General features: G+C 39.5%; 3 protein-coding genes across 15 annotated transcripts in view; 1 reads left to right on the top strand and 2 right to left on the bottom strand.

Annotated features, from left to right (window-relative positions):
* LOC103988090 (DExH-box ATP-dependent RNA helicase DExH7, chloroplastic) overlaps positions 1-5,938 on the bottom strand; it is a 39,104-nt gene extending 33,166 nt beyond the window's left edge. For 6 of the 13 annotated variants that reach the window (XR_010514302.1, XR_010514301.1, XR_010514298.1 and 3 more), the window contains exons 1-8: positions 5,604-5,938; positions 4,386-4,491; positions 3,977-4,161; positions 2,690-2,780; positions 2,172-2,572; positions 1,711-1,929; positions 1,112-1,223; positions 814-1,014 (exon numbers count right to left, since the gene is read on the bottom strand). Coding sequence is in view for 5 of the 13 variants with exons in the window: in XM_065187640.1 (XP_065043712.1) it covers positions 814-1,014; positions 1,112-1,223; positions 1,711-1,929; positions 2,172-2,572; positions 2,690-2,780; positions 3,977-4,161; positions 4,386-4,491; positions 5,604-5,900 (1,612 nt within the window). In the remaining 8 variants the exon portion in view is untranslated. Of the gene's footprint in view, positions 1-813; positions 1,015-1,111; positions 1,224-1,710; positions 1,930-2,171; positions 2,573-2,689; positions 2,781-3,976; positions 4,162-4,385; positions 4,492-5,603 lie in introns of those variants that run through there. The other 7 variants (XR_010514297.1, XR_010514295.1, XR_010514296.1 and 4 more) reach the window with 3 other exon arrangements.
* A 120-nt stretch (positions 5,939-6,058) lies between these two features.
* LOC103988089 (tRNA nucleotidyltransferase cca2) lies at positions 6,059-18,394 on the top strand. The gene is made up of 15 exons (XM_009406605.3): positions 6,059-6,437; positions 8,953-9,083; positions 9,543-9,660; positions 11,395-11,447; positions 12,187-12,236; positions 12,334-12,432; positions 13,312-13,421; positions 13,740-13,867; positions 15,170-15,236; positions 15,818-15,901; positions 16,100-16,162; positions 16,300-16,444; positions 17,418-17,579; positions 17,814-17,911; positions 17,987-18,394. The coding sequence occupies exons 1-15, from the start codon at positions 6,129-6,131 to the stop codon at positions 18,098-18,100; spliced, it is 1,731 nt and encodes a 576-aa protein (XP_009404880.2). The 5' UTR covers positions 6,059-6,128; the 3' UTR covers positions 18,101-18,394.
* A 2,509-nt stretch (positions 18,395-20,903) lies between these two features.
* LOC135676451 (transcription factor TCP8-like) lies at positions 20,904-23,756 on the bottom strand. The gene has a single exon (XM_065187636.1). It carries the CDS (start codon positions 23,098-23,100, stop codon positions 21,508-21,510), a length of 1,593 nt encoding a protein of 530 aa, XP_065043708.1. The 5' UTR covers positions 23,101-23,756; the 3' UTR covers positions 20,904-21,507.
* Positions 23,757-24,462: the final 706 nt, after the last annotated feature.

The following is a 24,462-nucleotide window of genomic DNA, read 5'->3' as shown; positions in this document are numbered from 1 at the left end:
TTTTTACACAAGTTTTCAGCTGATGCAATATCGTAATCATATTATGAATTCACAATCTCAATGATAGTAAAAATGCACCACCTACCTAACTTTAATAATCAAGAAACTTCTGATCACCAGTATGTATCTTATCAAGTCACATACCAGAGGCATAGTAACCTAAGCTACTATCGATTACTAGGATTTAGATTTGCATTAGTTGAAACTTGAAAGGAATTTCACAACTGAAATTCATTTGCATAAGTAGGAGACTCACAACATCTGCACTCTAAGGTGAGAGGCTTCTTGCAAGCCAAAACTCATTGCGATGGCTATAAAAATCTAGGCTTTGATAGGTTTGCCTAAATTCCAAACCAAAATATACTCAGGCCATGCTTACCCTTCCCTTATAAGATTGAAATCAGGAATCCGTTTTACATAAAGAACAAAAAAAAGGATAAACTAGAACCAGGACTTAGGATGGCTCAAACAATACCATTTGACTTCTAGCTTTAGTTGCATCTACAACATAGATATACGCTAACTATATCAACGAGTTATGAAAAGAGAAAAGATTTTGAACTTGTCAAAACTCCTTTGGTAAAAGGCTATAAACAAAATGGGATAAAATCAAAATCCAGAAAAAGACTCATGAAAAGGCTTCTGAAAATAAACACAAAACTAACAGTAGTGTTCAACAGAAACTAAATTCATTTGCTTTTCTTAAAACTAAACTCAATTATGTGCATAAGTTTACATAATTGTTCAAAATGTCATTTTGCTTTTGACCATGATGCAAAATACAAAACCAACCCTTTCACCAAGAGTACATACCTGATGGTATTACTTTTGCAGTTTCAATAGGACAGTCAATAGTTACTTCTAGATTTTCCGCTTTTACTAACTTTTCACCAACAGAAATTCTTTTGACATCAACAGAAGACATTGGTAGCGAAGAATCTGCATTCAACAATGAATCCACAAAGCCTGCTCGACGGGCATCCTCATTCTCAACTAGGTTGGCTGGAAGTTCATCTACAGATTCAAACTCAAAAGGTAAGCATGAAAAACATTGAAAGAATGTTCTATAAATATGAAAAAAAAAAAGAATATCTCAAGACATATTCCATACCATTGTGCCACATCGAAACAAACGAAGAGTATGGTTCCATGAGCATTTGGCAAAGCGGAAGTTCAGGAAAAAGTTGACAAAGGGCATACGATGCTACTTTATTTTGCGCATCCTACAAGTAAGAATTGCGAGTAGAAAAAGTCATAAAAAAATTTTATTTCGAGTAATTTTAGTGATCATAAAATTGATGCCAAGAACAATAACAAATCTATATTAGTAATTTTAGTGATCATAAAATTAGAGTGGTGTTCAAATCTATATTAGTAATCAATTACTTTGTCATCAGCCATAGGTAGGACTTATAACAGTCATAATATAAATGATGTAAAATTGTAGACGTTGTATATAAATTAAGAAAGCATGTCTTCCCTCTTTACATTATGCATAGGACACTTCTAGTATGTCATTTTATACTACCAATGAACAATAGAAACATAAACAAAAGCATAATACCAGTGACGGCTCTAAGCAAGGATGAGAATAAGAGGATATAATTTCTCTAGCAATACAAAAAGTCCACAATTAAGATAAATTTTCTACTCAAAAGTATAAACTGATGTATGGAACCTAGCTGAACTGTCGATTTTCAAATTTGGCACCTCAACAGATTTGAAAGATTCGCCACCATTGGGTAACTGAATAGAAATCAAGCCTCCAGCATTCCGGCTCTTACCTCGGCCACTTGCCGAACGTAAGATACTCACAGCATACAGGAACTTATCTTCTTTTCCAGACAATTTACTGTATTTGGGCGGTTCCCAACCTAGTTTCTGGCACAGCTTCTGTAAAACAGCCTTTGGGATTTTCCCAGTGTCTCCCTGTGAACAAGAGAGTGTTGCATAACATGTGAGCACATTGTCCAAAGAATCAGAATACTATCGACAGTTCAAATACAAAAGCTATGGTTATGTAAACATCATTATGCAAACACATCCAAGTTCCAGCAACCATCAATCAAGATAATTATTTAAAAACAAGTATATGGCATGTTACCATTTAAAGGTGAAAAAATAATGAGTAAATGCAAAATTAACGAGACAATATGACAAGATTAACTTACCTTCATCCATATGTCATCAATGCTTCCAAGATTATACCTGAATGCAAATTGTGACAAACTCTTTTTATTTTTTTGTGTCGATATTTCTGCAGGTAACGTAATGCTAGAAGAACAATCTTCAGAAAAGAGATTATCAAGTTCCAATTCTTCTACTTCCTCGGTTTTTTTATCAGTTTCATTCACATGGCCTTCCAAAAGACTAACAGAAGAATCAACTGCTTTAAAGTGATCAGCTTCATCTGCCTCTAAATTAACTACCTTGCTCTGCCCCGGATTCTGTTGATCATCTGAAGCTTTCAACTCTAAAGATATGGTAAATGCAGAATTACATGCAATCTCCTCGGTCATTTTAGTAGTAGATTCTTCTTGTAAGCCAGACAACAAAATCTCATCATGGAAGCCTGCACAAGAACAGCAGCATTAACAAGGATGATAAGAAAATTTATCCAGGTGTATAGAACCTAGCACAGATAACTCTTGCTTAAAATTGTTCACAATAATGCCAGAATGGTCCTCACTTTTCTCGTCTCCTTTCTGCTTTGCTTCTACATCTCCCAACCCAGCCTGATGATACTCAAGAGAGGCTGCTTGAGAGTTTAGCTCATCCTCCTGGAATCAGAAGCCAATAAATGTTTTGAGTTATTCTGAATCTTGCTCATTTAAATCAATACATCAGCTGTCTATCAATTAGGTAGCAGCATATAATTCTCCCTTTACCTATGTTGATACACTGATACACAAACATTGCTATGCATTGACTAGGCCTGAAACTAGGAGAGATTCATAAATATAATGAACTGACGTTCAACTACAATAGTTTAATGTATAAAATTTTTTGAACAAGTAGACACTAGTTATGCCTCTTTGATTATGCATCTAGATACATAAATGAAAAGCTTCAATGGTGAACATGGTGGCAAGGAAAGACAAAAAGCATATCAGAAATCTGTCAATAGAGTTATACACCTAAGCCAAGTGAAGTATGCATTAAAAGGTCACAGACAGAAGACTGAAGGCTGCCCTTCAAACAATCAACCTGACTTATGTGGTCAAGTGTGCCTAAGGGGAACTTCAATCTATGGTGCAAAACAGAATGACTGAAAAAATTAAAGAAGGTCAGCATTGTGGTCCAGAGAGAGGCAACTTGTTAATCAAGATGAGAAAACAAGCTAATACCACATACTCATTTATTAGTTATAATTTATTTTAATATTATAATTATATTCTTCAAATAAATTGGGTCCAGGAATCAAATCTAGCCAATCTTGTCAGTCCATGGTCTCCAAGATCCAGCCTCAAGCATGATCCTAGTGAAACCTTTAGGCATACCATAAGAAACCAGAATGGTCAAGGACCATGCTGATCAGTTCAAAATTTACTACTACAGTATCCATTTTCAGGAATTTAACAATTTAATATTGACAACCATCAAACTCATTATATCCTATGAACTCTTCCATGAATTTTTGCATATGAGTCAGTGATATACTTACTGTCCCTTTTTTGCTTTTACATGGTCCTAAGCTACAAAATCATTTTGCTGAAGGAAGGACTTGTCCTAAACCAAAAAAGTACAAAAGCAAAGTATCATCATATGCATCATCTTTGAGCTTTACTTACTAAGCAAATACATTCAGTTGTATCCTCTAAAATTAATTAGGAAAGATTCTTCATGTAATAATATCTTAACTCAGATTTGAAATGTCATATAAATAAAACTAAAGTGAAATTCATGACAAATATTAAAATAGTTCAAAAACACATCTAGATCCAGCAATAAAACAAGAACTAATAAATCCATGTACCTCTTCTTCTCGCTCCAAGTACTGTTGTATCCATTCCTTATGCGAAGATTTTCCTATATCAAGAGATAACTCATCCCGCTTCACCTTAATTTCAAGTAAAGATTTAGGTATACTTTCTGGCTGACGTTGCTGTGGAACCCAATCTTCCCGAGCTGCAGATATTATCTTCACCGACCTTTCTGTCCCTTCACAAAAATATTACCACACATGAAAAACCTACTGAAAATTTTAAACATAAGGAACGCGTATATCAGAGTGATGAAAGCTATGTCGTACCAAAAGTTGAGGACATATCCTAATTATCAATAAAGTAAGAAAATTGACATCACAATACTCTCTGGCAGATTTGATGGCAGTCAAAAATTGAAGAGTAAAAGGTAAAATGGCATTGTAGCATGCAAGAATCTACCTTCAAGATTAGATGTAGAGGCACCACTGGAGAATTTCATTGGAAGCTGATTTCCAGGAAGATTAAAACATAACCAATCCAAAGCACCCTCAAATGTTGCTCCCTCCTAAAATTCATCAACATATGGTATCTCAGTCTCCATCGAAGTTAAAATTTTCTTCTTATCAAGTTTGTTGATAGTTCGGCACCAATTCAAGGATTAAAACTAAAGAAAATCCAGATGTAATTTTTCCTCTAATAAATAACACTTGTTGCATTTAAAAATGAAAAGTTCAAAAACTTCCAGTAGTCTAAATTTTCATGGCCTTAGATTTCCTAGTTAGACATTTCCACTCACAAACAATCTTGATTATGATAATGGAATAATGGATTTGAAAATCTCTACAAACAATGTTGATTGCCATGATTGAATAATGGATTAAAAAGTTTATTAACCAGTATATCTCCTAGCTTGGACTTTTATCAAAAATGTTGACATTGATTTAAAGATCAAGAGTTCAAGAAAGTTCAGAAAGCATTGAATGTTTCTTTACCCTAGATTTCAGAAACGAAACCCTAAGCAAGAATCAGAAACTTCTCAACACAAAAATAGAAGAAAAATAAATTAAAATATAACAAAATCAAAATTTGGGGTGAACTCAGATTACATCTCATGCTTCATGTCCATAGATTTTCTAGATCGATTTTTCCTCTTACGAACAATGTTGATTACAACAATGTACTAATCGTTCAAAAAAGTCATCAGTTTCTTGACCTTTTCTTTCCTCGACAGATTTTCCTCTACTAAACTATGAAGATGGTAGTTTAATGGTTTAGTAGTTCAAGAAAGACCAGAATCCATCCATGCTTTTTTACTCTCGATCTGAGAAGCGAAATCCTAATCAAGAATAAAAAACTCTTCATCACGGAAACAGCAGAAGAAACCCAGATTGAAAGAGGATCAATAGCACCAAAGTCTGATGACGGAGAATTCAGTTCCATTTCATGTTTCATGGACATACATTTTCTAGACCGATTTTTACTCTTTCACTTTGATTAAAAGTCGAGCAACTTCCTTCGTGTCTCCTAATTTAAGGATTAAGAGTTCAAAAAAGTCAGAAGCCATCGCATGTTTCGATACCATATATTTCAGATACGAAAACCTAATCAAGAATCAAAAACTTATCATCGAAGGGACGGGAGAAGAAAATTTAAAGGACAGGAGAAATGGAAACGAACTCCGAGGGCGGAGAGAGCCTGTTCGATTTGATCCGCGGAGAATCCCTCTAGAGATAGCTTATCATAGACACCGCGAAGCCTCTTCGCCTTCTGCGTCCTTGAAGCAGCATCTGCGGCGGCCAGGGACGGCCCCTCCGCAGCTGCCGGCCTCTCGGTGTTCAAAAGGAGGCGGCGGAGACGGCGCTCATTCTCTGCGGAGATCTGAAGCTTGGGAGCGGGCTTGGCGTCGGCCGATTGAAGCTTCGCTTTGGACGCCGCCTTGTTGCTCGCCCTCTGTTGCTTCTTTTTCGGAGCCATGAGGGGAAACGGTGCAAATGAGTTCTTTCTTTCTCTCTAATTTTCTTTTATTTATTATAGAACCGTATCTGTATGTGGGCCACAGGCTCAATCGCCGGGTACGCGGGCGGGTGGAGATAATATTTTCGGATGAGCAAACCCCCACAACCAAATCAAACCCACCAAGCCAAGCGATGGAGAGCAAACGGGGTATATGGGGAAAGGACGGCCTATAAAGACCCAATTCTAATGGCTCTCCATCTCAACCCTGCTCGCTTTATAGCGTTCCACCCCCTTCGATTCCCGCCTCTACGTCTTCCCCTCTCGCAAATCCTTCGCCCTCCCCCGAGTAGGCGACTAGGGTTTCGTCTCCGTGGACTCTGTAGCGGTGGCGGCAGCGCTACAGGCAGGAGAGTAATGGAGGCGCCGTTCATGGTGAAGGAGAGGATTGATCTGACGAAAAAGGAGGAGAAGATCTTCCAGCGATTGCTCGATGTTATCCGTCACTTCAAGTTGGAGACGCAGCTCCGAGTCGCCGGTGGTTGGGTCCGCGATAAGGTTTGCTCGTGTTCCGTTCCTCTTCTTGTTTCGATTATCTTGTCTGTATCCAGATTAGTCGAGGTTACTCGAGAATTAAATCGAATCAGAATCTGTAACAACTGAATCACAGTTGCTAAGACTTTGATTGTGTGGTACCTGTACTCTGAATTGCGATTGACTACATGCTATTTGAACAAAGGTCAATTTCTCATTGTCGTCCTCGGACGAACTCTTTAATGCTGACAAGAACTGAATGAATATACTGACGATGGGCTATGCCTTATCTTCTGAGAAATGTTTATTAAAGATAACGTAGTATGTGATGCTGAATGCTCAGTATCTTGTATCTAAGTTTTGTGACCGATAATCGAGGTAACTCTCGTGCTTCATGAAACTTGAGATCTTTGTCTTTACTATTGGATAAAGGACCATGTTGTTGCTTTGGATACAGTTTCTCAAATCACAGTAGGGTTTATAGAACTGATAAGCTTAACCATTATAGTGACCACAATTTCTTAGAGATTGGTGATATACTAATAAAAGGGTTTTACATGGAAAGGATAGAAGTGATCTGGACATTGTTTAAAATATTAAAATTTCAGTATGATGAGATGCCCTTGGTGTTTAAGATTCTTATTTAAAATATTACTGGGTCCTAAATATTTGATTGAGTGATCACAAATTCACTGCAAGGAAAGACCCAACGTATGATTTAACATCCCCTTTCACGGGTATGCCGGTTTAGACTTGCTGTGTGAACGCAACCGAAATGTATGATGGAAACTCAAATGAAGAATGAATACTACAAAATATTTTTAATTAAACACAGAAAAGTGGGGCAGATACATGATTCAGACTCATGACTTGGTTTGACATCATTTGTCCGATCTAACCTGTTCCCAATCCCAAGTTATACAGTTATATTGGTCCTGCAGGCCTGAATCCCATAAAATGGGAAACTAAACTGGGATACTATGATTTCATTCTAAAGCTCATATTAACTTAAGGTAGTCACTAATTTGTTCCTGGCAGAACAATTTGCTGTATTCAATATCTGATTATATTGTGTGGTTGCTTGTGCTTTTGACAGTAAGCATTTCCTGCCAACACTTAGGTCATTGGAATTGTGATAGTCAATAACTGAATATTGCTTGTTTGGAGTTGATATGAGGTCAGTAGTCCCTATAATCATATGGTGAGTCGTTTCATATCTTTTGCAACTTATAGTCATTCTCCATAGTTAGACTCATCAATGGGCAAAGTTTCTTTACGGTTTTACCATATGATGACAATGGAAGTATTGAATGGAACTTTTGTAGTTTTGAGAGGTAAAGTTAAATGTACAGAAGGCTTTAAAAGATAATTGAACTGTACCATTTTAAAAAAAAGCTACAAAATACAAATCCCTATCCATGTTGGTCAAAACTCAAAAGTTAGAAACTTAATGCAAAATGACTGAAATTACTAAAAAGAGCATACCCAGTGCATGAGGACCTGGGAGGGTCAATATACATAGTCTTACCTTTAAATATTTAAAGAGGTTGTTTCCGTAACTTGAACCCTGGTCTCTCAGGTCGCAAAGGAGCAATCTTACCATTGTAGCATGGCCGGCCCTCAAAATGATTGAAATTATTGAAAATGTATAAAATGACAACAATAGTGAAATAAAAACCATATGTGTGTTCTTTTTGTTTTCTTTTTGTGGGGGAGTGAGGGGAATGAAACTAAAATAAAAATTTTGCTTGAGTTGCTCAAGCAGTGAATAAATTGGGAAAAAATGTTATTTTTTGAGTAGAACTATCTGTACTGGTTCCTAGATGCCTACTCTGGGTTCTAATAGAAGCTTCTTTTGGTATATGCCAACAAGGTTTTATGGCTTTTACGTTTTCAGTTTCCTTCATTTTGATGGGGATGAAATTCTTACTGGCCACGCTACTAGTTTTCATGAAATACATGTTGTAGTTATGAGTAGTAGTCCAAGAATCTTCTATAAAAATATATTTTTAATAATTGTTTCATCAGCTCTATGGTGTATCTGCACCAATCGGTGGCAATTTGTGCTTTTTAGATATTATTAATTGGGATCAAACTTCTTACACTGCCTTCTCAAGAATTTGTTGTAATAAGATTCTGCTCGAGACATGGCAGTGTCTCTCTTTGAAGAAAGACCACTCTTGCTTCATGGGGCTAATTTGTCAGTTTGGACCCCTCAATCTGTAGTTCAGATAGAGGAATTTTGTGTAAATGAGGTGATGGATTTGTATGCATATGTTAACAAAAATTGTACGAAACATTTGTGGTACTTGAACAATACTTTGTGGTTTTCTATGTTCATTATGCTTTTTGTTGAACTTGATTTTCTATATATGTGCTTCTGAAATTTTTTTCTTCTCAAAGTTAGAATACAAGTAATGTACGAAATTTCAAGGGCAGATTTATAGTAACTCTCGTGTAAGCATATTGCTGTTACTTTGGTTCAAATAAATTATTCTTGGTTTCATTATGAAAAATGTTTATTGTTCAAATTAAACAGCTATTGGGTAAAGATTGTTATGATATTGATATTGCATTGGACAACATGTTGGGTCGAGAGTTCTGTGAGAAGGTCAACGAGTTTCTCCAGTTTACAGGTGAAGAACAACAAGGAATAGGTGTTATCCAGTGGTAAGTTTTCCTTCCTTTGGTTTCTGGAAATAGATGTTACTTGTGTTCAATGATTTATTTACTATTTGGTTTGAGAAAGTCAACTTTTGAATTGTTGGAACCTGGAAGTGCTCTTATCTATCATGTAGTTGATCCAATGGCAAACATTGTATTCCATTGGAGTTGAGATTTATCAGTGCCAAAGTTGAACCAGACTAAAGAATATACTTGTTTCCCATTTAGTGCTTGTAAATTATAATATATCAATTCATTTGTGTCTGTTAATTTATAGTTATTATCAAATCACAGTGAACATAAGTCCTTCTGACTATTTTAGGTAATATGGTTAAGGTGACTTATGGAGGTTAAACTGTTAAGGTGCTAATAACAATAGTTTCTTGTGAATATTTGATTGATCTTGTATTGGCTCATTCTTTTCTCATTTTGATATATATACTGATGAGACACATGTTTATGCAGCAACCCTGACCAATCTAAACATTTGGAAACTGCAAGGATGAGAATTTATGATACTTGGATTGATTTTGTTAACTTGCGATCTGAAACCTATGCTGAGAACAGCCGAATCCCCACAATGGTACTTCCAGTTCTTTTAATACTATATCTAACTACTGAATCCTTAAATGTTATGTGGAGTCTTTGTTGCTATTTATGTAAGTGGTTATTGTACTGATAACATTGACAAAGAAAGTGCTAACCATGATATTTTACTCATGTACATTTGGGTCAGCTGCAGAGGAGTCATCTTTTTTTCTTCTTTGTGTCAGTGCATTAGTTATAAGTTTCATGGTATGGGCTGTATTGGGATGTAAATGTTCTGACCTTCATGATTTGGCTTAGAATAGTGCCCTACATCCATGAAGAAGATCTATATTCTTCAGGAATATAACATGTTTCATTCGCCTGATGATCTGGATGGTTCTTGTGAATCTGTTTTAATCCTCTTTATCTATTAAAGACATCATCTCTTGATATTTTATGGTCTTTATAATATAGTCTCAGACTCTCAATTTACTGATTCCAATGAAATACTGTCTGATATTGCTCCCCCACTTGTGGCACCTTTATTTTTCATCACCTGATCCCTCTGCAGCATTAGCTGGTTTACCATTCTATACTGAACTTATTTACCACTTGATGTCTGAAATATATTAGCCAATGAAAACCTATATTGGTCATAATATATGAACTCATGAAGGAGATTTTACTTGATCTTTGTTTAGCTTTATCAGATTGTTGTCCTTTTAAGGTGGGTTTGGTCTTTTGAGGCATGTTATATTGAATTACGATATATTTCAAATATATATTGGCATTAGTTTGATTTGTATATATTTGAAACTGAATCAATTTGGGATTACTTCCTCAACTAAGGTTGTTCTATGCTAGGTATTGTTGCTCGTAAAACAAAGCAAAAAAGATATATGAAATAGATTATATAAATGGGAAAACTAGCATTGCATAAGGATAAGATATATGTAAGGCCTCCATATATATAGCTTGCAAGCTATGATCTGGGGTCCAATACATTAAGGCATGATCTGACCAAAATGATCCTGCCTGATGTCCAACCCAACTCATTTTTGTTCCAAAAATTGAACCCAACTATAGTATATGTTTCATATTTTGGGTTTGAAGTCAGACTGTATAGGGTTGAGTTCAGCTCAGGTTGGTCAGACTGGATTAAGTGTCCATTACAAAAAGAAAACCAGCCAACACTCATGTAAGAGATCTCTAGTACGATTGTTTGCATATTGCAAATTAAGGTAACAATACAAAAGTAGAGAAAGCTGTAGAAATAGCACCTTCAAGGTTGAAATTGCTACAGTTAGTTGACTGGTGGTGAATGGTGAAAGGTAGGTCACTGGTTGCAAATGGGGAGAAGGCAATATTTTCATCTCCGAATGCATCATCTTTGTCTATTTTTCTTTTGTTCTAGTTATGTGGATTACAAAATGGTCCTTTCCATCTCTATCTTGACCAAAGTCTTTGTCTTTCTAGCTTTGGAAATGTTTCGGAATTGTTTCTATAATTTATTACCCAAAATTCCTTTTCTCTTGCTTTATTATTCAAGATTACTTGTATTGCTTGGTTAATATTTGTGGTATTTACTAAAACTTGGAGAAATTCTTCAAGTAACTCAGAAGTTATACTTCAGTAGTTTGTGTTTTGAATTATTTATTCAGCTGCATTACTCAATAAATAAGTCATGCTCGTGTCAAGTGCATAACTGGTAATTGTTTATTTAAGAGTCATAGATTGTGTCTGCATGGATGTATATATTGTGACAGTCTTAAATTCTAATTGTGTTCAGAAGTTTGGAACAGCTGAAGAAGATGCCTACAGGAGGGATTTAACAATTAACAGGTATAATGTCATTTTTTTCTGCTCTTTTTTCTCATGTTTCAAATGGTGACATTTGTTCCTGTGCTTCTTGTTTATGTCCAAACCAGAGTTTCTTCCCTTTGTTGTTATTATTATAGACCAGATTAGCATTGTACATACTACATACTATGAGAATCCTCAAACTAATCAACGTAGTTGATGCTTTGTGGATACACTAAGCCACTTAGAGCTATGGTCGTTTTAACTTGTTGAGAAAATGTTTATGTTCCTGATAAGTGACCTTTGTGCTGTTGAACATTTAGATGAAAATTGATCACTTATAATATAATTTATTTAACCTAATTTTCGGTCAATTGGAAATAGACTAATTTCAATTGCATATAAGATGGAATATTGAATGCCCTTTCATCATGAATCTATTTTTTTCTTTTTTTCTTTTTTTTAGAGCCAGTAACAAATTACAGATCATTGTATCTTTTGATACTCTTTCTGAAGTAACATTTGCAGCCTTATCCTTATCAAATTCTCTATATATTGTGGTCTCCTGTTAAAGCTGTGTTGCTGTGTACTAATTGGAAGAACTGGAAAAGACTAGTGAAGAATTTCAAACTTGCATTGCACTCAACCACTCTCATACACAAGATTATAAACTTAAGCTAATTCTGAGTTCAAAACTGTTCGTTTAGTCCAACATGATTTCTGCAATTATTTAATTATGACATCTTTTTTATATTACTATAACTACTTTTTTTTTTGACAGCTTATTCTACAATATTAACACTAGCACTGTTGAAGATATAACTGGAAGAGGTTCTGTTTTAGTTTGTTTTTCATCAATCTACCATGATATCTTCATTATTGGTCTGACACTCCTGGTAATCCTCATTAACATAATCTTTCTGTTCAGGTGTTCAAGATCTAAAGAATGGATATATTGTTACTCCATTACCTCCTAAGGCTACCTTTCTTGATGATCCACTCCGAGTTCTTCGAGCAATTCGCTTTGGTAATGACAAACATGGAACCGTTTGTAAAGTAAATTTCCAACAATTTATGCTTCTTTTTCTTTTAGGAAATTGTATTACATGTGGGTGACTTGGTTTTATTGTTACAGTAAATTGATAGATTTTGTTATGTAAACTTTAATATATAAAATTTTATTTTTTTATTTTTAATCTGTAAAGCATTTTTTCTCTGTGTTTGCTATGTAAAAATGTAAAATTTTAGTGATGTTTGCCATATCAGTAATCTGCTTTCCTTCTTCCGATAGTTCTCTTTCTGAGAGAGAGTGTTTCAGATACACTTGCCAAGTATTGTTGGCCAAGGCCATGCAGGAGCATTCATGTATGTCTTGCTGATTGAGCAGCACACAAAACCATGACCATCAAACATACAAACTCAGTAATTTAGAAAGATTAAAAGAAGTTATTTTAGATTGTTGTGACTTGTGAGATATGATAATGCGGAAAGAACTTTTTCTGAGGGAGTTAGTTAAATAGCTATACCTTATTACTTTACAACTGCACTAAACTTCAAAGATGTATGTTTAAGCTGGATTGCTTTAGACACTTCAGACATTTATTCTATAACTTTTGATTGTTTGCATGTCAAGTTGGGGTATTTCAATTAAATGCTTACAGTGAATTGTTGTCAGGTATTTCAACTAAATTATCATTATCAATGCGGAATTGCAATATTATGATAGAATTTGAAGTGTGAAGAAATTGCACAAATTCATCTTTAGTGACATAAATATACCATTACAGATATTACTATTCAATATACTTTATTGAAAAATGCAACCTTCTTCATCTTGTCAGTACTCCTCTTTTAGAAGTAACTTGAGTATAATAGAATATTAAATCATCCTTTTTTGCAATACCAGGTGCTAGATTTGGATTTGCATTGGATGAAGAATTAAAGAAAGCTGCCTGTGATGACGAAGTAAAAGCAGCAATTGCAGGAAAAATTAGCAGAGAGCGTATTGGTCATGAGGTATGAATTTTCTTTTGTTATCAAATGTTGCCCTTTCTCTTTAGGGACGGCTCCTCATGAGTGAAACATTGTCCTTATGTTTGAAGGGTAGAGTTGGATTGGTCAGATTTCAGCTGGTTTTGATTCCAGCATATTGTCAATTTCTCAGTGCTTTTGACCAATCCAGCTGATTTCTTTTGATGGTAGTTCTGGTGCTAGCTAAGGTTGATCCTAGTTTTCATGTGTGGGCTTTTAAACAATTCCTTTCTCTAAATTTCTGACTTTTATATATCAAAATTAGTTTCTACTAGTTATCCATTTTCTTTTTTTTTTTTTCAGATTGATCTGATGATGTCTGACAAGCAACCAGTGAAAGCAATTTCATACATTGTTGATCTACAACTATTTTATGTTGTCTTCACCTTACCTGCAAATCCTAATCCTGCAGTAATTGAAGGAATTGATAGGTTTGTGTTTGTCCAAATATAGTTATTCTATTTTCTTCTGAAACTCATCTAAGCATTCAACAAAACCATCAGTGGTACCATTTCTTTGACATGCTGCTGTTTCAGCTAGACCTTGGAGTTTATCTTCATGGATGATGTAGTATACATTTATACAATGACTCTTTTATGTCTTCAATATCATGGAATGACTACTATGAAGATAACATTAATTAAGGAAATTAGATGTGGAGTGGACATGTCATCATCAATTGGCAATAGTTGTATTTCACCTTTTGCTCAAGTCACATAATGTGCAGATGGAATTTTCACTATTGTTTTGTTAGCAGAGAAGTTTAAATTTTCCTTCTTTTCTTCCTTGCTGCAACTGTACAAGCTAAATCTTCCTTGCTACAACTGTACAAGCTAAATTTTCCTTCTTTTCTTCCTTGCTGCAACTGTACACCTTTAAAACTTTGGTCCGTTTTGTCAGTATCTTTCGTTGACATGAATTCGCATTGGTTTGATTTTTTTTAATCAATTATTATCTTGATTAAAATTGTGGTAATCTGCCAGATTTTGTTTCTGTTGTTATCACATGGGAGATCTATTTACCTGTTAAGAATGTTTTTCTGTTTGATAACTTTGTGAATTGATGCCTAAAACCTCTAGTGTTTTTAAATGTTCATGAACTTCATGATACTTATGCACAAACTCGTGCTAATGGACTGGCTTCCTGAAGACATGTTTGCTTGGAGGAATTTGAGAATTGGTGTCCACTTTGTTCATCGAGTTTCATTAACTCTATTTCCACTATGAATACTGTCATGGTTGCTATCTCTATTCCCCAATACTTGATCACAGTTTAAAACAGCCTATGAGGTTGTATCTCATTAAGTCTCTTTCTTGACTTGATTTACATGTTTGGAATTAACGATTATATGACTTGGTTGTTCAATCTGGTCTACGTTATCTCTCTCCTTGCTCTCTTTCTCTCACACACACACACAAACACATGCAACAGACTCAACCAACCCCATGAAAAAAGGAACGAAAAAATCAAAGAAAAGTAGGAAAGAAAAGAAAAACACCCCACTTTCTTTTGAATGCAAATGTGATTTTTCTTTATCCTGGCATCTTATTAACAACTTATTACCAGTAGTAACTTGTTTGCCTTTTGGAAAATAGTTAGCAAATTCTTCTTGTGAAGTCTGTCAAGCTTCCTGAGTCCCAGCATTTATATCATTTTTTAGTTCTTCTATTGATTTTTTGTCACATTACAATGTAAAACCCTTGTTGATCATTTCTGGTCCTACTACTGAGCAGGATTTGTGTTTCGTATTTGGATGCAGCATGGAATCTTCTGCAGTGTGTTGGCCACTCAATATTTAGTGTGAGTTAATTATTTTGAGAGTATGCTATATTTTTGTTTCATATGCAGAACCTTTTGCTACTTTGACAGATCTGGTTGCAACCATGCCTAATGCAGTTGTTTGACCTTAACAGCATGACAGTTTAACTCCTTTACATGCTTGTACTGTTCCACACATTGAATTATTTACTGTAGTTTCTTGGCCTCTAATTGATGTTTAATCCTGGAATTCCTCGCACAAAAGGAGTAAGATCAATGCATCACAGGGGTGACCCTTGAGCTCAACATGCAAAAGTCTTGCCCTATGTGAGATCTTTTTCTTCATGTAATATAAAGGTTTCCGTTGATGCATTGTGTTGCTTCTTTTATTGTTAATGCGCATACTGTCCAATTTCTGCCTCATAATAAGAAACCACATATGAACATATGGACTACTTTTTCCTCTTTTGGGATGAAATTACATGCTAAGTCATCCTTTCTAGTATGTATTTGACTTCATGATAAATATTTGACTTCTAATTTTTAAAAGCATTCTTATGTTAAACAGTCATTTGGTCTTTTATTTGTGTAATTGGTATAAGTAGTTGCAATACAAATTTCAGGATGAACACCGAAGGCTCTACTTATATGCGGCATTGTTTCTTCCATTTAGAAGTATGGCGTACATGGATAGAAAATCTAAAATGGTGAGTAGATTTAACTTGCTTATGCTATATCTAAAAGGTGTACATTGATTAGGGAAGAGTCAGACTTTGTCTTGAGTGCAAGGACTTGTTCATTCTTCAATAATGTTTGCTTTTTACGCCTTAATCCTAATTGCTTACTCAATCACCAGCTTATTTTTCATACTCTTTCTAAATTTATCTGAGTGATCTAATTATCAGGTACCTGTCACCAGCTTTATCTTTCGGGATTCCCTTAAGTTGAAGGCTAGTGATGCTGAGATGGTCAGAATTCTTACCCCATTAACAAGCTACATCTCATGTTCAGTTGCAAATTTTAGTGTTCCACAATCATTTATCTTTTTGTAAGATAGCCTATTTCTACTTGCCATCTTCAATATGTTACAAAATTCAACCTCTAGGTGATGAATTTGCATGTTGCATCTGAGAGGTTCGTTTACTTAATTCCTTTACTGGAGTCAAACGAAGATTCAGAATTTGTTGATGCAGAGCTTGCTGATGAATTCCTTGACATACCTCTGACTTCAAAAAGAAGGGTTTTGGCAGGTTAAGAAATGCTGCATTTTATATACTTGTGGTATCTCCTTGCATTATTTATAGCTTCCATACCAAAGCATCATGTTGGAATCCAACTATACAAAACCAGTGATGAAGGCTAAATAGGTTGTTCCATATTCAGAGGGTTAGACTTGAGACAAGGATATTGACATGGTAATTAAGCATGTTAGGTTAGTGGATTCATCGCACCCCAAATATAAAGTAAACTAGAACATTTACAGCTCCGGTCAGCTTATTTTTTACGTACATTGTGCATCTGTGCATGTTACAATTCAGCTTCCTATCTGTACTCTTTTATCTGGCATACTGGATGCTTCCATCGTCCCATTGTTTAGGATGATATGGCACATGATTATCAAACGTGTTGGGGTTGGCTGATCCTTCTGCCCCCATTAAATGACTCATTTAAGCTCATATATGAGCAGCTGAACTTGAACAGTATTTGGCTTGTCAAGGAAAGGAAAAATTGGAAAGCTTAGGATTAGCCATGGAATAGGCTTATTTTCATGACACATGGAGTAAATGTGAACATTTACAGCTCAGATCAGTTAATGTCTTGGCTTACTATGTGCATTAATACATGTTGCATGCCAGCTCCTTGACATTCTGTTTGATCTGGCATCATAGATGCTTCAGTTCTGCAATGATTAGGATGTTGAAGATTTGTGTTCTGTCTTTAACTAGGATATACATCATAACTAGAGGCGTGATTGACAACTACCTGAACAATTTGACAAATAGTAGCATATTGGCACTGCAGCACTAGCAAATCATCTTTTAGAAATTACCAGGAACTTCGATTCTGAAGCTTTCATTTCAACAACCAACATTGTAGCATATTTTTGAGCTTTAATTTTGCAATATTGTTTTTCTTTCTCTTCTGATTTTAACATCCTGAGAATTGAGACTCTCAGAACTCGATGTGGATTCTTAACCAATTTTGGCTTTTACAAATGCACAGGACTTCTTCTGCGACAAATTAAAGATTTTTGGCGTGTTTCTTTGCTAGCATCAACTCTATTATACTGCAGAGTTGACCACAATGATGACCCTTCAAGCGGACAGTTAGAATCAGAAAGAAGGAAAATGTTTTCTAAAGTTCAGAGTTTTGTAACTGAATTAGGTAAGAAATTACCCCTACTTATAATTCTGATTCTTGCATAAATATGGTTATTAACAAGACTTAAAATATTTTATTTCAGCATATATTAGTTTTAACTTCTTGCTACATCTGCTTACCATGAACTATTTATTCTTTCCAAGCTGTTTCCTTGTGTATTTTCATGTTGTTTGTTGCTCTACTGCTGCTTTCAATTAATTGCAAGAGTCAGATTCTGAGGGCCAAGTGTCTCGGCAGGTCTTGATCAGGTGTGGGAAGTGAAACCATTGCTTGATGGAAAGGCAATCATGAATTTTCTACAACTAAAGACAGGTGGTCCGCTGGTCAGGGAATGGGTAAGATAATATGATTTCACTCCCAGCACTAATTCTCACACTCGGAATGCTTATGAACAAATCCCTTCTTGACAGCAACAAAAGCTGCTAAAGTGGCAACTTGCTCATCCTGAAGGAACCGCAGAGGAGTGTCAAGATTGGATGAAGCAATTTCAAGCAAAACGGGCAAAACTTGACTGCTGCACTTGACTCACACAGTCCATTAGTCTGTCATTGCACTTACAGTTTTCCATGTTCAGGAGGAATGTTGATGCAATTACAAGACAAGTTCTTGTGCTGCTGCTGATAGGTTGCGCCAGTACTTTCTATGGTCGTCGGTGTGGGTCGAGGACAGTTATCTTTGAACTCGTTTTACTGTGGCCAACAAGTTTTGTATCAGCTGACTTCTCTTTTCTCTCCTTTTTGGTTTGGACTCGCAAAACGAGTCTGATGTAGAATACTAAATATTTAATGTTATGTCCATTTTAACAGGCCATTTTGACATTTGTATACCTCGTGTAAGTTTCGGTACATTTGAGGAGAAAATTTCGCACGATGTACGACCGAGTCAGCTGGTCTTTTTTTTCTTGTGTTGTCAGCAAGAATGTTGCAGTTTTCTTTTCAGGGAAAGCACGAGCTCGGTCGTACATCACGTCTACCATGGGTGACCAGAACCAAGCCTCGATGGTCGTGAAGTGACAACATCAGGTAATCCCACACGCTCATCCAGCCATCGCATACTGTTCCGTTTCAGCAGTCTTGGTTCTTTCGAGGGCATTATGCCCAGGTGATGACTTGCATGTGTCTCACTCATCAGAGCTATTTTTCAGGGGTGTTCTGTCCGCCTCACGTTTTCATGGCCACCCGCTCGCTCTTCCTCCCGTTTGTTCCTCACCAATCTTCACATCCAATGGCGCATGATCGTTTCAAAGAAGACGCGTCTCCTCCATCTCCATTCTTTCCTTTGGTAGAAGTCGGTGAAGCAAGCAACAAAGAGAGTGATTTGGATAATTCCTTCGAGCGGCAAGCTGTCGCTTGGAATTCAGAGCACCCAATATATAAACCCATCTGTCTGATCGGCATCTCACATATTCCGACGCCACCACCACCGTCTCTCTTTCCCAGAAGATCCCCCTTCTCTCTTCGATCTCTCCGCTCCCTCCACATCCCCCTCGATCTTTCTCCTCCCAGTTACGATCTCTATCCCATCCTTCATTTTCTTCCTTCTTTTTTTCTGCAATTTTTCTTAATGATACTTTGTGATTTGATCTGTTGTGCATGTAGGAGTCAAGACGGTAGTATCAGGACCAAGAGTCGCGGTCTTTGGGCCAAACCAATCGTGAAAGCAGCTGCGGCAGGAGAATATCTGATGGCGGACACGATGCCGATGCCGGTGGATACCACGGTGAGCCCCCCAGGGTTCAACCCCTGAAGCCATCCAAGACTATGGCCACTCACCGATCACGCCACCGCTCTCTGGTTTTCCTGTCATCGGTCTTGCTACCGGCCAGCCCGACTCCCGCCGCCATCGCCGGGTAGGTCCTTCCTTGCAACTTGGGTTCTACGATTAGTTTCCCAACTCCTATCGTCATCTGGTTTCGGTTCATTTTAGGCGGGGATGAACCCTATTCGGGAAGGGTACACGCTTAATGCTGGAACTTTGAAGCTTCGCCAAGCTATCTGTCGTAAACTGAAAGGGTTAGTGGATCCTTCTCTCTTATTACGGTGACTATGCTTTGGGTTGCTAACATACAGGTTTGTGGAGCAACATTGCAGCGACTATGTTCATTGCTTTGGGTTGTATTTAGTCTGGTATTGATTATACTTTCCATGGCAATTAATACGTTGTTTGTGATGGACTGCTAAATCGAGGCAAACCTGTTGCTACAGAGCACTGGTGAGCTGAGCCGCAAACGTTCAGTTGATGGCAGTCAGCATCAGGTGCGAGATGCGAGTGCATCTCGTATGCAGCATCACTATCGACATTACAAAGAGGCGATGGAGAAGATAAGGCAGGGTCGTGCTTCTCCTGAGGCAACCAGTTCCAGTCTAATCACTAAAACAGAGCAATTAGGGTTCATGTTTGAGCCCATCAAATCATGAAAATAATACAATTATATAGGTACGCGGACAAACACTTTCACTGCACCAACGACAATAAAAGCAGAGCGGGAAAGTGAGTCGAATCTCATCGCCGGGGCGGAGACAACATGATGAGAGGGGTCAGAGGAGCACGGCCCCTCCCCACGTGTCCGGCCTCGTACGATCCTGATTAGAAATGTACGGCCACTGCTAGCTTTGATGGGCGAGCAACGGCACACGGTGTACTACTCTTTCCTCCTCCTCCGTTACAGCGTTCCCAGACTTTGATGTGCCTGTCCTGTTATCTCCGTGACCACACAGAAGCCGTCATCATCGATCGCCGTCTTGTGTAACCCACTGTGAGTGACTCCTACTTCCCCCACCCTTTTAAATAACGGCTGTTACAGGGTTACACAATATCCTTGGCATTATCACAAACACCTTTCCTGCACTTCGAGGCACGCCAGCTCCTATACTGTGTTTATAACGCTTCATTACTTCTTTTTAGGGGGCAGACGTACGAGGAATTGTATATCTATCATGACACAGCCGGCGAAGAGATTTAAGCCCCAATTCTTGTAAAGGTGACGCAGGAATTCTTCCCACCGTCATTGCTGGCTCTATCTCTGTCTGTGTCGGGGTGCGTGCATCTCCTGTTGGTGGCTTAGGACACGGACGTCTCACGACTGGAATCCACAGATCTCGAGGCCACAACGCGTCGGAGCACGGTACAAAAAGCCATCCCCTTAATAAATGGCCATTTAGGACTTGGTCATTTGGGATTAGCCTTTGCAGCTCGCTCCCCGTGGAGATGAGGATGTTTGCCTAGTTTTGGCTGTGACAGCGAAAGCCCTTCATTTTTATTATCGCTCGGTGGCTCTTCCGACGACACACATCAAAGACAACCGGAGATAGAGAACCCCCATGAACGTGAAAATAGAAAGAAGAGCCATTGCAGAAGTCTAGATCAGAGATTACATGAAACCGAGGAGGAAGATGCACCCGGGCAAAAGGTTTGGCAGGTGAAGGAAAGATTGTGAGTACTTAGCCATCAAAAGCTACTCTCTCTCTCTCTCTCTCTCTCTCTCTCTCTCTCTCTCTCTCTCTCTCGAACAAACAAAGAATTATACTACAGAGACGAATTGGATCCCTATACAAATCTTTGTTCCCCACTCTTGCGGCCCATTTGGACCCACAAATCAGGTTCTTAAAATCACAACACTCAAGCAGAATAGAACAAAAATAAAAGAAAGAGAAGCGATGGAAGTATTCTTTCACAAGCTGAAAGAACACTGTCCATTAATTTAAAGGGTTCTTTTTGCACGCCAAGCTCACCTTCTGCAAGTCAAAAGAGAAGAAGAAGAAGAAGAATAAGAAGAAGAAGAAGAAGAAGAAGAAGAACAAGAAGGAAAAAGGGGAGGGACAGTCTCCGTTTCCTGGATTCGAAACTCCAATTGGATTGTTTGTTTCTACCATGCATGCTTAGGATCTTACTGAACACGGTGGGATGACGCAAATGTGAATTCTCCTCGCCTCTACTGTGAACTGGTGTGGTTGTCCTCGTCACTGTCTGCGCTTTGCTGTTGCTGATGGGTGTGGGCTTGGTGATGGTGATCCATTGGGTGGTGGTGCTCAGAATTCATGCTCAGGCCACCTCCTCTATTATACGCGTTGAGCGCCGCAAGCATGCCCAGGTTAGTCTCGGACGTTCCCAGGCCGAGATGCTGAGCCGCCACGCCGCTCGTGGGCTGCTGCAGCACCATCGATCCCAGCGGCAGAGCACGGCCACCTTGGAAGTCGGCGGCACCAGGTAAGTTTAATCGTGACATGAATTGGAGTGGCGCTTGGATGGTGCTGCCGCCGCTGATCCCGCCGCGGTACTGCCCGGCCATGGCCGGGAAAGTCCAGATGGACGGCTCTGAGGACCCGGTGGCCGCGGCCACTGCCGGCGTGGCTGACCCTGCGGACATGGGAAGCATCCAGAACGCTCCGCCAGCTGCGCTGTTCGGGGCAACTGCCCACATTGCCGCCGCAGGGAGGATCCCTGGCGGCCTCGTCAGTCCTGCAGCTGTTGCGTCTTGTTGCTGTGATCGCTGCTGCTGCAATTGGAGCCCGCTGCCCGCCCTCACGGACTTGGAGACTGACGACGGCGACGAGGGGCCGGCCCCTCCGCCTCCTTCCTGCTGATGGGGAGGAGTCTGTTGCTCATCTTTGAAGAGATCCTCTCTAAATCGTTTCCTCAAATAGGTGTCGGCGGAGTCGCCACCGCCACTGCCGACTCCGCCTTGTAAGCCTTCCCCGATCTGGTCGGCTGACAGGAGCTGGTGCTGGTGGGGATGATGGTGGAGCTGGTGGAAGCCGAGCATTGCGGCAGCACCAGGGTCTGTCACCAGCTCGAAGTCGGGGCGGTGGTGGGCGAGGGCGAGCGCGTGAAAGGAGAGCGGGGCGGACTTGGAGGCCGGGGCGGAGAAGGAGGAGCCGCTACTCCTCAGCGAGATGTTGAGCGTGGAGAAGTTGGCTGGGATCGTACCGGTACCAGTGGCAGCTATGATTGCCGGCTCGGCCTGCTGCAGCAGCCACTCGATGGTCTCGCCGTCGGTCTTGTGCCCGAGCTCCCGCGTCAGCTGAAACACACGCGCGGCGCAGATAGCCGGCATGCGGATCCGGCGGCCGCGGCCGTCGACCTTAGTGTGACGGTCCTTGGAGGATCTTTTGGCCGGGGTGCCAGCGACTGCGAGCTTCTTGGACGCCTCGGCGGCGGGGGAGGAGGAGGAGGGGCCAACGGCCCCGCCGGGGTCAGGTTTGGCGGTGGAGATGGCCAGGGAGGCGTCGACGACGCCTCTGCCAGACGCACCGTGGTGGATGATGGAGCCCATGAAGGGGGCTACGGAGCCGCGGCTCTCGAAGGCGACCTTGTCGAGCGTCGACGGCCTGCTGTTGCTTCCTTGCTGCTGCTGTTGGTGATGATGGCCAAAGTAGTGCTGTTGCTGGTGGTGTTCCGAAGTGCTTCTACTGCTGCTGGTTCCACTGCTGCTGTTGCTATTTGTTGGAACTCTTCCCCCTCTACCTCCTCCTCCTCCTCCTCCTCCTCCTCCACCTCCATGCCTACCATGCTCACTTTTTTCCATATCTTCCTTTACTGTTCTCTAATCTCCCCTATAAATCCACAGCAATTATTTCCTTTTCCTTTTTTTTTCTCTCTCTCTCTTTTCCTCTCGAACTCTATATATTTCTTTATGAGATTTTTCGTAAAAAAAAATCCGAAGAAATAATAAGAGGAAGAGAGAGAGAGAGAGAGAGAACCTAGTTAGGGTTTGCGAGGGGGAACACGTGCAGGGGGTCGCTGCATACTTGGCTGGACGACTGGCGTGGGGCTCTCTCCACTCTTGATTCACTGTCGTCCCCTGTGCGCGCGCGTCAGTGTGGGCGAGAATGGAAGAAAGAAGAACGAACGCACGCGAGCAAGAGAGAAAGGGAGAGCGGATGGGAGGTGGGGAAGACGCAACTTTAGATCGTTTAAACGCACAGACACAGAAGCGAGACCGAGAGTGTGTGTGTGTGTGTGTGTGTGAGTGAGCGAGAGAGACTACCAATAAAATACGAACACAAAGAAGGCGAGGTGTTGAGAGGAGGGGAAAGCAAAGGAGGGTCGCGGAGATTTAGATCCTAAACCCTAATTCCCTCAGGCCTCAGCTTTTTTCCCCCCTTCTCTTCTCTTCTCTTCTCTTTTCCCTCACCTCTCTCTCTCTCTCTCTCTCTTTCTTATGATTCCTCTCTCTCCCTCTCTTCCTTTCTCTGTCACTGCTTCGAGTCTGAGAACCACTCGTGGGGCCTCGAACAGAATAATGAATATAGACTGCTGGTTTAGAAAGATGCAGTTAAAAACCTAGCAAACCCATGTCTCTTTCACTTCATTCCATCACTGCCCAATGCTAATCTCACTTCATACTTGGTTGATGCAGGATTCAGTCTATGATTATTACTGCTCCCCTGCGGTAATATGGAGCAGCAGCAGCAGCAGCAGCAGCAGCAGCCAGACATCGCAGGTGGGCGTCAGATAAAGCATCTAATGCTGATGACAGCTCATCCCAACACAACCATCTCTTCTTTTCAAGAAATTTCCTTTCCAAAAGAAAAAACCTTTGCACACTGACCCCTCCAGTCGATGCAGCAGACTCCTTCCTACCCTCGTAAGATGATCCAGCAGTAGCAGTAGAATACTCATCTGCCAGTCAACTCCAGGTTGCCCCACCTCCCCCCCTCCTTTGATGGATAGATACAGCAGCACGGACATCCCCAACTTTATCCCCCGCTTACATTATGATCACAATGTGTTTGATTATTTTACTCCATCTTGGCCTGCCCGCCTCTCTCTCTCTCTCTCTCTCTCTCTCTCTCGACCGGTCTCTGGTGCACCAACTCGCGGAGAGGAGATGGTTAGGAGGCCGGTAGCGATCCGATGTGTCTCCTTCTTTTCTCTTCTTTTGATA

This window comes from Musa acuminata, chromosome BXJ1-6 (genome assembly GCF_036884655.1).
Source record: "Musa acuminata AAA Group cultivar baxijiao chromosome BXJ1-6, Cavendish_Baxijiao_AAA, whole genome shotgun sequence".
Classification (NCBI taxonomy): domain Eukaryota; kingdom Viridiplantae; phylum Streptophyta; class Magnoliopsida; order Zingiberales; family Musaceae; genus Musa; species Musa acuminata.
This window is presented reverse-complemented; position numbering and strand designations above follow the sequence as displayed.